The sequence below is a fragment of the Camellia sinensis genome, chromosome 2 (genome assembly GCF_055761805.1).
Source record: "Camellia sinensis isolate YWXY chromosome 2, ASM5576180v1, whole genome shotgun sequence".
NCBI classification, from domain to species: Eukaryota; Viridiplantae; Streptophyta; class Magnoliopsida; order Ericales; family Theaceae; genus Camellia; species Camellia sinensis.
In genome coordinates this window covers 196,511,858-196,525,121 of record NC_138962.1, presented here as the reverse complement: position 1 = coordinate 196,525,121, position 13,264 = coordinate 196,511,858, and the positions used below count along the sequence as shown (strand labels likewise).

At 36.8% G+C, this 13,264-nt stretch overlaps 2 protein-coding genes across 3 annotated transcripts in view; one reads left to right on the top strand and one right to left on the bottom strand.

Moving 5' to 3' along the window:
• Nucleotides 1-13,264, top strand: part of LOC114292579 (uncharacterized) — a 328,443-nt gene that overhangs the window by 109,641 nt on the left and 205,538 nt on the right. The gene's annotated exons all lie outside the window — the stretch shown is intronic.
• Nucleotides 7,752-12,828, bottom strand: LOC114275252 (uncharacterized). Of its 2 annotated transcripts, none has more exons than XM_082913649.1 (3): nt 12,172-12,828; nt 11,041-11,272; nt 7,752-10,405 (listed from the first exon to the last, which is right to left on the bottom strand). In XM_082913649.1, the coding sequence occupies exons 1-3, from the start codon at nt 12,730-12,732 to the stop codon at nt 9,939-9,941; spliced, it is 1,260 nt and encodes a 419-aa protein (XP_082769775.1). In that variant the 5' UTR covers nt 12,733-12,828; the 3' UTR covers nt 7,752-9,938. The 2 variants fall into 2 exon arrangements, with proteins under 2 accessions (XP_082769775.1, XP_082769776.1); XM_082913650.1 differs by having other exon boundaries at nt 12,289-12,828.

Sequence of the window (13,264 nt, the reverse complement as noted above, 5' to 3'; positions counted from 1 at the left end):
GTGGTGCAATCAAGTGCAGCAAGTACAAACATGAATTTTTATAAATACCCTCACCCCCCAACTGGAATACAACATTGTCCTCAATGTAAGCAACAGTAAAGTAGATAGTAAAATGAGAGAAAGAGAGAGAGAGAGTATTTTACCAGATGGCGTAGGTACATATCTAGTGAGGCAAGGTCACACCAAACACACACACACACACTTGCCTGATAAAATAAAACAAAACAAACAAAGAGAAATAAAGAAATAAAACAAAGAGAATAGAACATATGTCACTAATTTGGATCCAGTGGTGGTGGAAAATGCTGCTCAAATAGGGCATGTATCAGCGTCTGAGTCTTAAACGCCTCGTCATGAACCCTATCGCCAAGCTGATCAAACTGCGGCTGGCTCAACTCTCGGTATGCATAGAAATCAGTTTGCAGAGACACAACTGACTGCCAATACCCATCAAATGCTGTCTATGAGTAATCCTAACATGCCTGATAGTCTGCTTGGAGATCAACCACAGATTGCTGAATAACGGCTTGATTATCCAAAAGAGCCTGATATTGCGCCCGTGTCATACGACATGGTGGTGGTGCTGGCGCAGTGGCGGGCTCTACCGAAATATCATTAGGATTGTATGGGGCATCAGGAAGGAGTAATGGAGGCGGCAAGCAAGCAGTGGTTTGGCGCCAATGGGTTTTACCATAAGGCGTTGGTGGCGGAAGCTGTATCTCATTAGGTTCGAGTGGATATGTCCCTTGGCCTTTTATGAGTGCAGTGATGAGGTTGGCAAAAAGGAGGGCCCATGTAGAACCGCCTTGGATGTTGCGCAACTTAACTTTATTGAGGATACAAAACATCTGGTTGAAGATAAGAATAGGGATGTCGACCCAAAACCCGAAGTCAAATCGGTGCAAGGCATGGAGGAAGTCCCCTCGCCGCTCTTCTTTGTGGCCTAGAGGGATGACATTCTTTTTTAGAACTACATCAAGGAAGAGAAGGCAGCGCGGTAAGTTAGCCCGCCGAATGCTAGTTCGGTTGTCATCATTCTGTTGCCCCTCATAAAATTCAGTCACCAGTGCTGGGACTATGAGTTCCAGAGTGAACACCGGGAACTGTTCTTCATTGATGGTGTCCATGGAATAGTGGAGAACCTCTACAAGCTGGTATGACCACTAACACCACCCCGTCAACAATGGACAAAAGAGCTCATGGGGCCTCGTCACTGGTTTACATGTTCTGATAGAAGACTCGCACAATGCGAGGATATGCCGGTTCAGTGATGGTGAAAATGCCTAGGAAGCCCTGGTCTTCAAGTTGTCGGACACTCCACGAGTAGGTTGATGGTGCCGGAAGAAGTCCACATCAAATGGTGTGTCACATGCAATTGGTTTGTTGGCCCAGGTGTTGGCTGGTATATCTCTAGCGGCAATGTTAGCATTGCGAGGCCATTTGAGTGCTCGGCGGGATGATGATGTAGACATTTTTGCACAAAATAACACAACCAAAAACATGGAACTATTATATCAGCACGTATCAAATATCGTAGGCATGCACGAATCACTCAAAACCTCATTGCCATCACACCAATAGTGTTTTTTATTTTATTTTTATATATATTATTTTATTTTTATTTATATTACAAAAAATTAACTTACACGAAATTAGCATGAGACAAATTGACAAACACAAATATGAAATACAAGGAATAAATAAAAAAGAAAATAAAATAATCTAAGTTAGTAGAAGAAAATATAATAAAATAAAATAAAATTTCAGAAAAAAAAAATACAAAAAAAAAAAAAACTAAACTACTAAACAATTAAACTAACAATTAAATCACTAAATAAAACTCAAACTAAATCACTAACTAAACAATGAAAACAAAAATAAAAAACGATTCACTAACCAAATTATTATTATTATTATTATTATTATTATTATTTTATTTTTTGTGTTTGGGCCACACGCGCGCCGGAGATGGCCGCATGTGCGGTGGGTCTATCGGTTGCACACTTAGTAACAAAAATTTTTTATTTTATATTTTATTTTATTTTATTTTTTGGTATGTGAGGATGACAATGATGAACATCATGATGAATAAATCTCAAAAACAACCATTAAACTATTATATTGCAAGTGAAAACTAAGAAATCTGAACAAAAAGAGGGTGATTACCTTCTTTTTTTTTAAAAAAAAAAAGGAAGGAAGAAGATGATGTAGATCTGCCCAAAAAAATGGTCACCGGAAGGTCACTGGTCGGAAAAGATGGTGATGCTCCGCCGAAAGGTGGTTTTGAGAAAAAGACGGGGTGAAGGTTGAGGTTGAAGAGTTGGTGATAGTAGGGTTTGATGGGTTTGTGAAGTAGAGAGAGAGAGAGAGAGAGAGAGAGAGAGAGAGAGAGAGAGGGGAAGAAGAAGAAAAAGAAGAAGATGAAGAAGAAGATGATGATGATGATGAGAGGTAGAAAGAGAGTGTGCTAGGAAAGTGATGGTCAAAAAGGAGAGTCAGGGTTAGCTAAAAGATTTTGATTTTTTTTTAATAGAAATAAAATCATAAATATATATATATATATATAAAATAAAAAAATGAAATAAAATCGGCAGGAATTTTTTTTTGAAAGAAATATAAAATAAGTACAGAAAAATAAATAATAATAAAAATAAAATAAAATAAAATCTACATTTTTTTAAAAGGAATAAAAAATACGTAACTCAACATAAATAGAGAAAAATAAAATAAACATAAATAGAGAAAAATAAATAAGATCTGCCGATTTTTTTTATTTTATTTTTTTTTGGACCGCTCGTGCGCCTAAGAGAGCCGCACGTGTGGTGAATTATAGGCCGCTCCACCAGTGGACATGGGTCGCTCCTACGACGTTTAAGCAGTGGGCATTTGGGCCTGGGCCACTCGTGCGGCCTGGGCCTCTGCTCGTGCTGTAATTTTTTTTTTTTGGACTAGATCGCTCGTGCGCCCATTTAGGCCGCACAAGCGCCAATTTTTGGGCCACTCCAGCAGCAAAATTGGGGCACTCCTACGGTGCCCAAGCAGTATGCTTTTGGGCTTGGGCCGCTCGTGTGCCCTGGTCTTGTGCTCGTGCGCTCTGCCTGGTCTTTCCGCAAGTGCGCCAGTTTGGGCCGCACGCGCGGTCTATTGCTCTATTTTTTTTTAGGAAAAATTACTCATAGATCCCATTTTAATAAATGTTGCCCTCCTTAGTCCTAAGTGTTTTTTCTTAAACCATTTAGTCATTTTATTTTTGATATTATATATATTTTTGATATATTATGTATAAAGTTTACATTTTTACCCACCAGTGAACAACATCATCAACATCCGAATCAATCTCTCTCATCTCGATTTTGAAACCCTAATTTTCTCTCTCTAGACTCTCTAATGGCACCCAAAGCAGCAGCGGAGGAGAAGCCGATGTCCCAATTTCTTTTTCTCTCTCACCCAAAGAACATCCAATGTCCCAATTTCTTTTTCTCGCTCAACCCAAATCCCAATTCTACGCTACCAACAGATCCAAATCCAATAGGCTTCGGCGTTGTGGTGGTGTTGATTGAAGCCCATAGACTGAGGATCTCGTTGGTAATTAATTATATGATATCACCCATTTGTTGATTTGTCAAGTTTCATTTCATGGGTCTCTTGCGAAATCTTCAAATAGTTTAGAAATCTGTTAGTTCCATTTGTATATTTGTAAAGTTTAATTTCATGGGTTTCTTTCGAAATTTGCTATTAATTCAGAAATATGTTAGTTCTTGAGCTTTTCTGCTGTGATTATCATAGTAATTAATTGGGTTCTGAGGATGAGGATCGTTGCAGTCACTATCGTCGCTCAGCCCTAGAACCACCACCGCACAAATCCACCGCCGCAGCGGAACAACAACACAGCAGCAAGCAGAAATCAGATTCATGTTCGAAGATCAAATTCATCGTTTATCAGATTCATGTTGTTTATGTTTGTTGATGTTGTTCATCGTTTGGAACATCAGATTCATCGTTTGGAACATCATATTCATGTTTGAAACATCAGATTCATCATTTATCAGATTCATATTGTTTATGTTTGTTGATGTTGTTTATGGTTTGGAACATCAGATTCATGTTTGAACACCAGATTCATCGTTTGGAACATCAAATTCATGCTCCAACATTAGTTCCTTTATGTTTGTTCATGTTGGTTCGAACATCAGTTTGTTTATGTTTGATGATTTCACGGAGGAAGAGAATGGTGTTCTGATGTTCTTATGTCCATCTCTGATGTTCTTATGTTTGATGATGTTATGATGTTCTTATGTTTGATGATGTTTGATGTTTGATGATGTTCTGATGTTTTTTTGCTAATGTTTGATGTTTGATATTTGATGAATAATGTTTGATGTTTGAAAAGAAGGGAAATCATAAAAAAAACCTATAGTAAGCTTCTTGGGTAATTCGGTAAATTACACATAAATATCAACCCAAAATTACCCTCTCAATTACTGACCCAAACATGTGAATAAATGGGTACTAATGTCTTTGTACATAAAATAAGACTTATTAGTCTAACAAAAAACTTTCAAGACTAAATGGGTTAACATTCTTAAATTTGGGATTTAATGGTGCTTTCCCCCTTTTTTTATTTTTAAAACTAAAACCCAGTACAACCCTTTTTTTTTTTAAATCCAATTACAACCCAAAGAAAAAATTAATCCATTTCTACCTACAATACACATCCGAAATAAAAATAGCACTTTAAAAATATCGAAATGCTTAACAAAGGTATAATCTTCATGCGAAAACCACGGATACAACTTTTCTCCCTAACAATGTTTGTAACTTTCCCAATTCTCCAATAGGGTGACAGACTAGGTTGATTCGGTATCCAGAATCGAAGCGCATAAAGCTCACTCGACCTATGGGGCTGCCATACAGAGTTCTAGCCGAGGTGGTTTTGAAGCAATCTCTACACCCCTGGGTATTTAAACCAAACTTTAGCCTCGGAAATTCCAAACCTTTGCGTTCTAGGCTTTGCCATTCGAACTCTAGTTTCTACCATCTAAGTTGGTCTCCTAGAAACTCATTACAAGCACAGTTAGGTGGCTATACCAGACTGTCAGATGGTGTTCGGGTACGGCTAACACCAAAGGAATTACACCTTTAAAGGATTTAAAGTCTCCTAGACATTAAATAAAGCACAACAAGAATAAAGAAAAATATAATAAAATAGAAAGGAAAGAAAAAAGAACAAGACTTCAATCTCTCAATCAAAGTAAAAAGGGCCTATCAAAGCAATGGACTCAATCATATCCCCATTCCCAATTCCCTCTATATATGGCTTCAGTCTTTGGCCATTCATTTTGAAAGTGTGGCCATTCCTCAGATCTTGTACCTCAACGGCGCCATGAATAAATGCCTCTACAACCACAAAGGGACCATCCCATCTTGATCTAAGCTTACCCAGAAAGAGTCTCAATTTTGAGTTAAAAACCATACTTTTTGGCCAAGTTCAAAGGATTTTCTATTAATGTGCTTATCATGGAATTCCTTGGTTTGAGCTTTAAAAATTCTTGAACTCTCATATTCATCATTTCGAATTTCCTCAAACTCATTAAGTTGTAATTTCTGGTTGAGCCCAGCTGCGGCCATATCGAAGTTAAACTTCTTTATGGCCCACAATGCTCGGTGCTCAAGTTCAACCGGGAGGTGGCAAGCTTTGCCAAACACCGTCATATATGGTGACATCCCAATGGATGTCTTATAAACAGTGAGGTAGGCCCATAATGCATCAATCAAATGTATTGACCAATCTTTCCTATCTAGCCTCATCCTTTTCTCTATTATGTTCTTCACCTCCCTATTAAAGACTTCCACTTGGCCACTAGTTTGAGGGTGATATAGAGTGCCAATTTTATGAGTGATAGAATATTTCTTAACTACTGACTCAAAGAACCGGTTACAAAAATGCGTACCCTGATCACTTATTATGTCTCTAGAAAACCTAACTAAAGATGTTTTCGTGCAAGAATATGATTACTACTTTATGATCATTTGTTCGGGTAGTTATCGCCTCCACCCACTTAGACACATAATCCATTGCTAACAGAATGTACTCAAACTCGAATGACGACAAGAAAGGGCCCATAAAATCAATCCCCCAAACATCAAAGATTTCTACCACAAGAATAGGGGACATTGGCATCATATCACGACGAGATATCAAACCCATTTGCTGACAGCGCAAACAAGTTCTACAAAATTAATGGGCATCTTTAAAAATGGTGGGCTAGTAAAACCCGCTTTGTAAAACCTTGGCGACACAGAAGAATGAAAAAATGTAAGAATGTTATGCACCTCACTCTCCGGCACACATCATCGGATCACTTGGTCGGAGCAATATTTAAACAACTCCGGATCCTCCCAAAAATAATACTTGACCTGCGAAAATAATCGGCCTTTGTCTTGCTTAGACCAATCTTTAGGAATTTGCCCAATGGCCAAGTAATTTACAATATCTGCAAACCAGGGGGGGCTCGCTCGTGACACCACTAGAAGTTGTTCGTCCAGAAACGAATCATGCAGAGTTAAAGGGTCACTAGTATACTCAATAAGGACTCGGGAGAGGTGATCCGCCACACATTCTCAGATCCTTTCTTATCTCGGATCTCTAGGTCAAATTCCTGAAGCAACAAAATCCATCTAATCAACCTAAGTTTGGTCTCTTTCTTCGATAGTAAATACTGCAAAACGGCATGATCAGTGAAGACTATGACCTTGGAACCTAGAAGATAAGACTGGAATTTGTCTAAGGCAAAAACCACAGCTAGCAACTCTTTCTCGGTGGTAGTATAATTCAATTAAGCATCCGAGAGAGTGCGGCTAACATAGTATATAACATAGGGTGCCCTATTGACTCTTTGGCCCAACACAGCCCCGACAGCATAATCTGAGGCATCACACATGATTTCAAAGGGAAGTGACCAATTCGGTGATTTCATGATTAGAGCAACAGTAAGGGCCACTCTCAATGTTTCAAAGGCTTTCAAACATGCCTCATCAATGATAAAATGTGCGTCCTTAGCAAATAAATTACACAAATGACGTGCTATTTTACTAAAGTCTTTGATGAACCTATGGTAAAAACCTGCATGCCCTAAGAAAGATTGGATTTGACGCACAGAAGTGGATGGAGAAAGGCCTGCAATGAGGTCAACTTTAGCTTTGTCTACCTCTATACCTTGAGCGAACACAATGTAATGACCCAGAATAAAAATAAATAAATAAATAAATAAATAAAAGGAATTTGTATGTTCAATTCGGTGGGAGTTGGGTTCATGTATATGGGTGATATTATTTTGCGAGAGAAAAGTTAAGAAAGAGTGGAGGAAAAAAGTTTTTTTTTTATTTATTATTATTATTATTATTATTATTATTTAAAAAAAAGGATATATATATCTCTTTGGTGGATAATAATAAAGGCACTTGTGGACTATGGGGCTGTCAACTATTTTGTAATGGAAAAAGTTAGAGATCATGAAAATTTTATCATGAAAATGATCATGAAAAATTTATGATCCTTGGATTACCTTGATTAGTGTGTGGTGTTTCATTCTAAATGTAATCCAAGGGTCACGAAACTTTCATGATTATTTTCATGAAAGATTTTTCATGATACCTAGCATTGATGTTTTGTAATACGAGGGAGATGCTTCTTGATACAAAAAGGGTAGACACGCAATTAATAAAAAAGAGGGGCGTGGGGTGGGGTGCTCAAGTGGTGTATTTTTTAGAGAGAGAGAGAGAGAGAGAGAGAGAGCATGGTCCCAACAGCTCTCCACAGCTTCTCGCATGCCTGCAATGGCATCTTCCTTTCCTACTCCTACACCTACACCGCCGGAGCTCAGCTCCCTACCACTCTCACCATTGTCAACAATGGTCTCGATGATCTCAAACCATGGCAAGTCTTCACTGGGTTTCAACACAACGAGTACTTAGTAGTCCTCCTCTTCCAGCAACCCATATAACTTTCGGCCATGGCATCACTGTTAGAGGTGGTAGTGGTGATGGCGATGCCAGTCCTCTTCCTAATGGGTCTGTCTCTCTCCACCAACAACGGCAGCAGAGTCGAAGCCACATGGTGCGTGACGAGGAGCGACGCCAGCGACCAGCCTCTGCAGATGGCACTGGGCTACACGTGCGGCGCCGGAGTAGACTGCGCGCTGATTCAGTCGTCAGGGCTGTGTTACCTTCCAAGCAATGCGAACTGCGTCATTGTCCCTCCCACCTCTGCAGAACATCGCTGATCCTTTGACCCTCGCTCACTCACAGAGCTCATCAATTCCACAACAGTTTCAACACCTTGAAAACCAAGAAACCTCAGATATGTATATATATGCCGATATATATATATATATATATAGAGAGAGAGAGAGAGAGAGAGAGAGAGAGAGAGGGAGGAGGAATCTAGGAAGTGCCAGTGGCTTGTGTTGTGGTTGGATTGTGATAGAGAAGGAGAAAACATTGCATTTGAAGTTGTTGAAGTCTGCACAGAAGCAAATCGTTATCTTAATGTGTGGAGGGCTCGTTTCTCTGCCTTTATAGAAAGGGATATCCGTGAGTCGGTGCAGGCTCTCGTTCGACCTAACCAATTGTTTGCTGATGCTGTTGATGTTAGGCAAGAAATAGATCTCCAAATTGGTGCTCCCTTCACTAGGTTTCAGACTATGCTGTTGAGAGATGCGTTTAATCTTAGGCTTGGTTTGGGGTGTCCTAAAAAAGTGCATTTTTTGTCTTTTTAGACTAAAAAAGTGAGAAAAAAAATATGAAGGTTTAGGTTAACTTTTTGACTTTTCATAAAAATATGTGCAATATAATATTATTACACATGGTAAAATGTCTCTTTTACCCTTCCCATCTGACACAAACAGAAGCACGTGTCGCGTACTTGTGATTCGTGGCTGTCAAGTGCAACGGTACTTTAATTCAAACGTTTTTATTCAGCAAAAACAATCACTGTGCAACGGTTTGCATGCCTTGTGTTCATTCTTTTCCTTTTAATTTTGTTTTTCTTTTATAGTCAATTTTTTTTTTTCCTTGCAACATTTTTGTTTTTTTATTTTTCTTTTTGAAAGAATTTATTTTTTTAATACCATTATTATTTGTTTTCACAAGCACGAAAACAAATATTTTTTCCTTTTTTAAAGATTTTTATTATTTTTTGTATTATTTTTTTTTTGTTTCCATTCTTTTCCTTTTAACATAATTTTTTTGGGATTTCTGTCAGTATTCTTCTCATTTTAACATTATTCTTTTTTTATTCTTTTCCTTTTAACATTATTAAAATTTTTATTCTTTTCCTTTTAACATTATTAATTTTTTTTTCTTTTCGTTGTTTTATTCATTTTTTTTTTTCATTCTGTTCATTTTAATTTTGGTTTTTTTATTTTCCTTTTTTAGTCAATAATTTTTTTTATTCTTTTCCTTTTTTATTTTCCTTTCAACATTTTCATTTTTATTTTTACTCTTTTAGCATTATTCTTTTCCTTTTTTTATTTTCCTTTCAACATTTTGGTTTATTGTTTTCATTTTTTTGTCATTTTTTGGTATTCTTTTCATTTGTCGTGAAATTTTTCTTTTTTTGTTGTTTTTCTCTTTGTATTCATTATTAATTTTTTTATTCAAGCAGAGGTTGCAATTGTTCCATTATTGTCCGAAAATTGGAAACGAGTGGAACAGGTCTGCTCTGTATTTTCGGGAATTCATATCATAACATGTGAATAAAAAAAGATAAACCACGTACATGCCCATTCATGCAAATTTCCTTTTCTTTTTTTTATGTTTTCTTTTTTTTCTGACAAATGGCTAGAAATTATTTTTTGGCATAGGCAAGTTGAGAACAAATTATTATAAAAGATACTGCAAAAACCTTCATACGATATTCTTGTATTTCCAATTCGCTCCTACCGGTGTGCTTGCCGTACCAGTGCGTTAGTAATGTTCACCCTTACAGCGGCCATTGCAGGGTCCGAGTCCTCTTCCTCCATCACATCAGCAACCCGTGTGTATTCGTCGTGGTCGGGCATTTGGGGGGCCATGTAATCGTCACGGTCTGGGATACCCATCATGACCTCATCAAGTTCACTATGTCGGCGTATGAAGTTATGTAACGCCATCGATGCACATACAAACGTAACTTGATTAGAAAAACTTAACTTCTGCATATTCCGCAATGCCCCCAACCTAGACTTCCAGGCACCGAATGTCCGCTCAATACAACTACGCAGTGACGAATGTGCCTTGTTGAACATTTCGAACTGATTCTGCGGTGTTCGATTTCGATGGGCATTTTGGTGATACCTATACCCCTTGTAGGGGGCTAGGTACCCTGTCTTGTTGCTGTAACCGCTATCCACCAAATAGTATTTTCCTACAAAATTTGTTTCATTTCATTTTCGATATGACTGTATTCTGTACCACTTAAATTATTCTTCAATTAACTTGCATTGGTTCGTAATGTTTTTTTTTTAATAATTAATTCTTTTGTTGAATAATTTCTCCATTTCTAAATTAATTTTTTCCCAATTTTGTTTTCAATTACTCCTTCTCCCAATTCCTTTTGTTCTAAAAAATTATAGTCCCAATTACAACATTGTTTGTGAATTATAATAATTTTTTTTTTGGACAATTACATTTTCATTAATAAAAATTGTTTTTATCCCAATTTTGTTTTCAATTATAATTTCATTGTGAAGTTCTTTTGTTGTGAACAATTATAATTCTAATTACGCAAACATTTTTCTAATTACTTTCTAATTCATTAACAACATTTCTATGAAAGAGTACTTTTGCAAAAAATTGTAAACAATAAATTATAACATCTCCTTTTCATTTTCACATTCTTATATACCACTTCATTGTTTTTGAAAAATTTTCATTTTCATTTGTTTCATGTTTTTTAAGTTGTTTTCCAAAATTTTGAATTTTGGGAAATAAACTACATTTTGGGAAATTTTTAATATTTATAGTTTCTACGTATTCATATTTCGGTTTAATATTTTGTACCTGGTGCGGGGTGCGGGAAGCGATGTTTCTCTTCGGTTGTCACGTAGTGCAAAACCCGGCTGTCGTGCATGCTCCCATCCCAACCGGCAGAGACAAATGTGAAGCACAAATTAAAGTCACATACAGCAATTATATTCTGTGTCGGCACGCCTTTCCGGCCATAGTATGATGTGGCGTACTCCTGTGAGACACGAGCCATCACGTGCGTCCCGTCCAATGCACCGATGCAGTCCTACGCAACGCACCAATCAATTAACATATTAACATAAGTACTCAACAAGCGCTATATATCGAATAGTTTGCACAATCAATGTAAGCTGTCTATGATTAGTCCATAGAAGCCCAACATTATTCTGTACTTGGTTTTTGACTTGAGAAAAAGGAAAAACAATAACAAAAATTACAATTATTAATCGGCGAAACTTTATAAAATTATATTGTTCTGTTTGTAAAATAAAAAAGTTAGTTAGTTGATAATACCATTGCACATCTGTTGGTCAAACAGTTTATTAATAAATCATCATTTATAATTAATAGTTTTAATAATGTTAAAATTTTGTTTCATAAATTTAGGTTATTTTATAGAATGTATAAGAGAGCAATTATAAATTTTATTGTGAGAAGTTAATTCTGTTAAAAATCAATTTTTTAAATGAAGGAGTAGTTCTGATTTTTCAAATCACAGCAAACAATTTGTTTTTTAAGAAAATTCCATCAGGTATATTTACAATTTACCTAATTTGTAACTATTGTTAAACAAAGTTTGAAATGTAAACTATGTAACCATAATATAATAATTTCATCAGCTATTAGTACCAACAAAATTACAACTACTGTGAAGAAAAAAAATTTTATTTAGAATTGACACGTTTAACGGTAATTTTGTTCATTATTTTACAGATGTGAATATAATTTATCTTAAAATCAAGTATACAGGCTGACTTCAATTCTTTTTGAATAAATTATTTTGCTACTGTTTATTGGTATGATGTTACAATTTTGTTTTTTAATTTTGTTTGACACACATACCACCCATTGGGCCGATGGTGATTGATAGCCTATTTTATTTTGGCCTCATCCTGGTTTTTTTGTAAGCGTTAAAAAATTTTGCACGTTTATGGAAATTGTCACCTTGAATGGCCAGTACTGCTGCTGTGACCGTAAATGTGGATGGCCCCCTTGTTGTACTTGTTCAGGCGTAAGACTCCTACTATGAACTGATGTAAACGGTATCATAACTTGCATTACCTCATGAAAATTGCGTGACAATGTCTCCTTTGAGTGTTGGAACCGTTCTTGCAAATGTTTCCAAGATAGACCCTGCAACGCACAAATAAAAATGGCTACCTTCTCTTCCAGCGAAACACCATGCTCGCGCTCCGGCAACGTCAATCCGAAACTGTGAAACGCATCGCATAACAACAAGAACACTGGTTGTGACATACTGACATTATCTTCAAACCGGCCCTGGTGGCCGTTAAACAACTCAAACATCCATAAACGTCCCGAAAGTATTGACGTATTTCGAGGGACTCTGTAATAATTGTTGTAATAATATCTTGCCACACTGTTATACGCTTCTACCAAGTTGTGATCAGTTTCGATCACCATTTCCCTCGCAATTTCATCGATAGCTTCCCGGGCGGGAATGGAAAGTGCAACGCGGTGACTCGGACCTGCGTCATTTGCCATTTGTTCTTTGAGTTTGGTGAAAAATGTGAACAACGTCAAACACTTCCAAGCAAATAAAATAATTCAAGTTGATGGTGAGAGAGAGACATAGAGAAAACCACACTGTGAACTCTTGAAGGAATAAAATAGACAAGAGGGGAAGAATATAATGGCCAAGGTTGTGGGGGCCATGTTTACACAAATGCGTAGCTTTTGTATGTAGGTCCATGACATTGTTGTCAAGGGTGCCATCACGTTTGATTTACTTTTTTGTGAGAACCATAAAACATTTTAATAATGTCCACAAATTAATATTTTGTGCAGCCATGCTAATTATTAGACAACTTGTCTAATAAATTTAAAAAAAAACGTATTTTTCATATTAATTTCTGCCATGATAATAAACTGGACATTTTAATAATGTAAAATAACAAAAGCTATCCATCACATACAGGGTACGCACATATTGACTGAAAATGTAATTTTTATACGTCAAGATTCCCATGAGCGCAACAGTGTTCACGTGACATCTATCAAGACTCACAAATGGACA

Coding starts and splice junctions, on each gene's coding strand:
- LOC114275252 (XM_082913649.1), bottom strand. CDS start 12,732: ATGGCAAATGACGCAGGTCCGAGTCACCGCGTTGCACTTTCCATTCCC. Junction 11,273..12,171: donor AGCAGTACTGGCCATTCAAG/GTGACAATTTCC, acceptor TGCGTTGCGTAG/GACTGCATCGGTGCATTGGA. Junction 10,406..11,040: donor CTTCCCGCACCCCGCACCAG/GTACAAAATATT, acceptor CAAATTTTGTAG/GAAAATACTATTTGGTGGAT.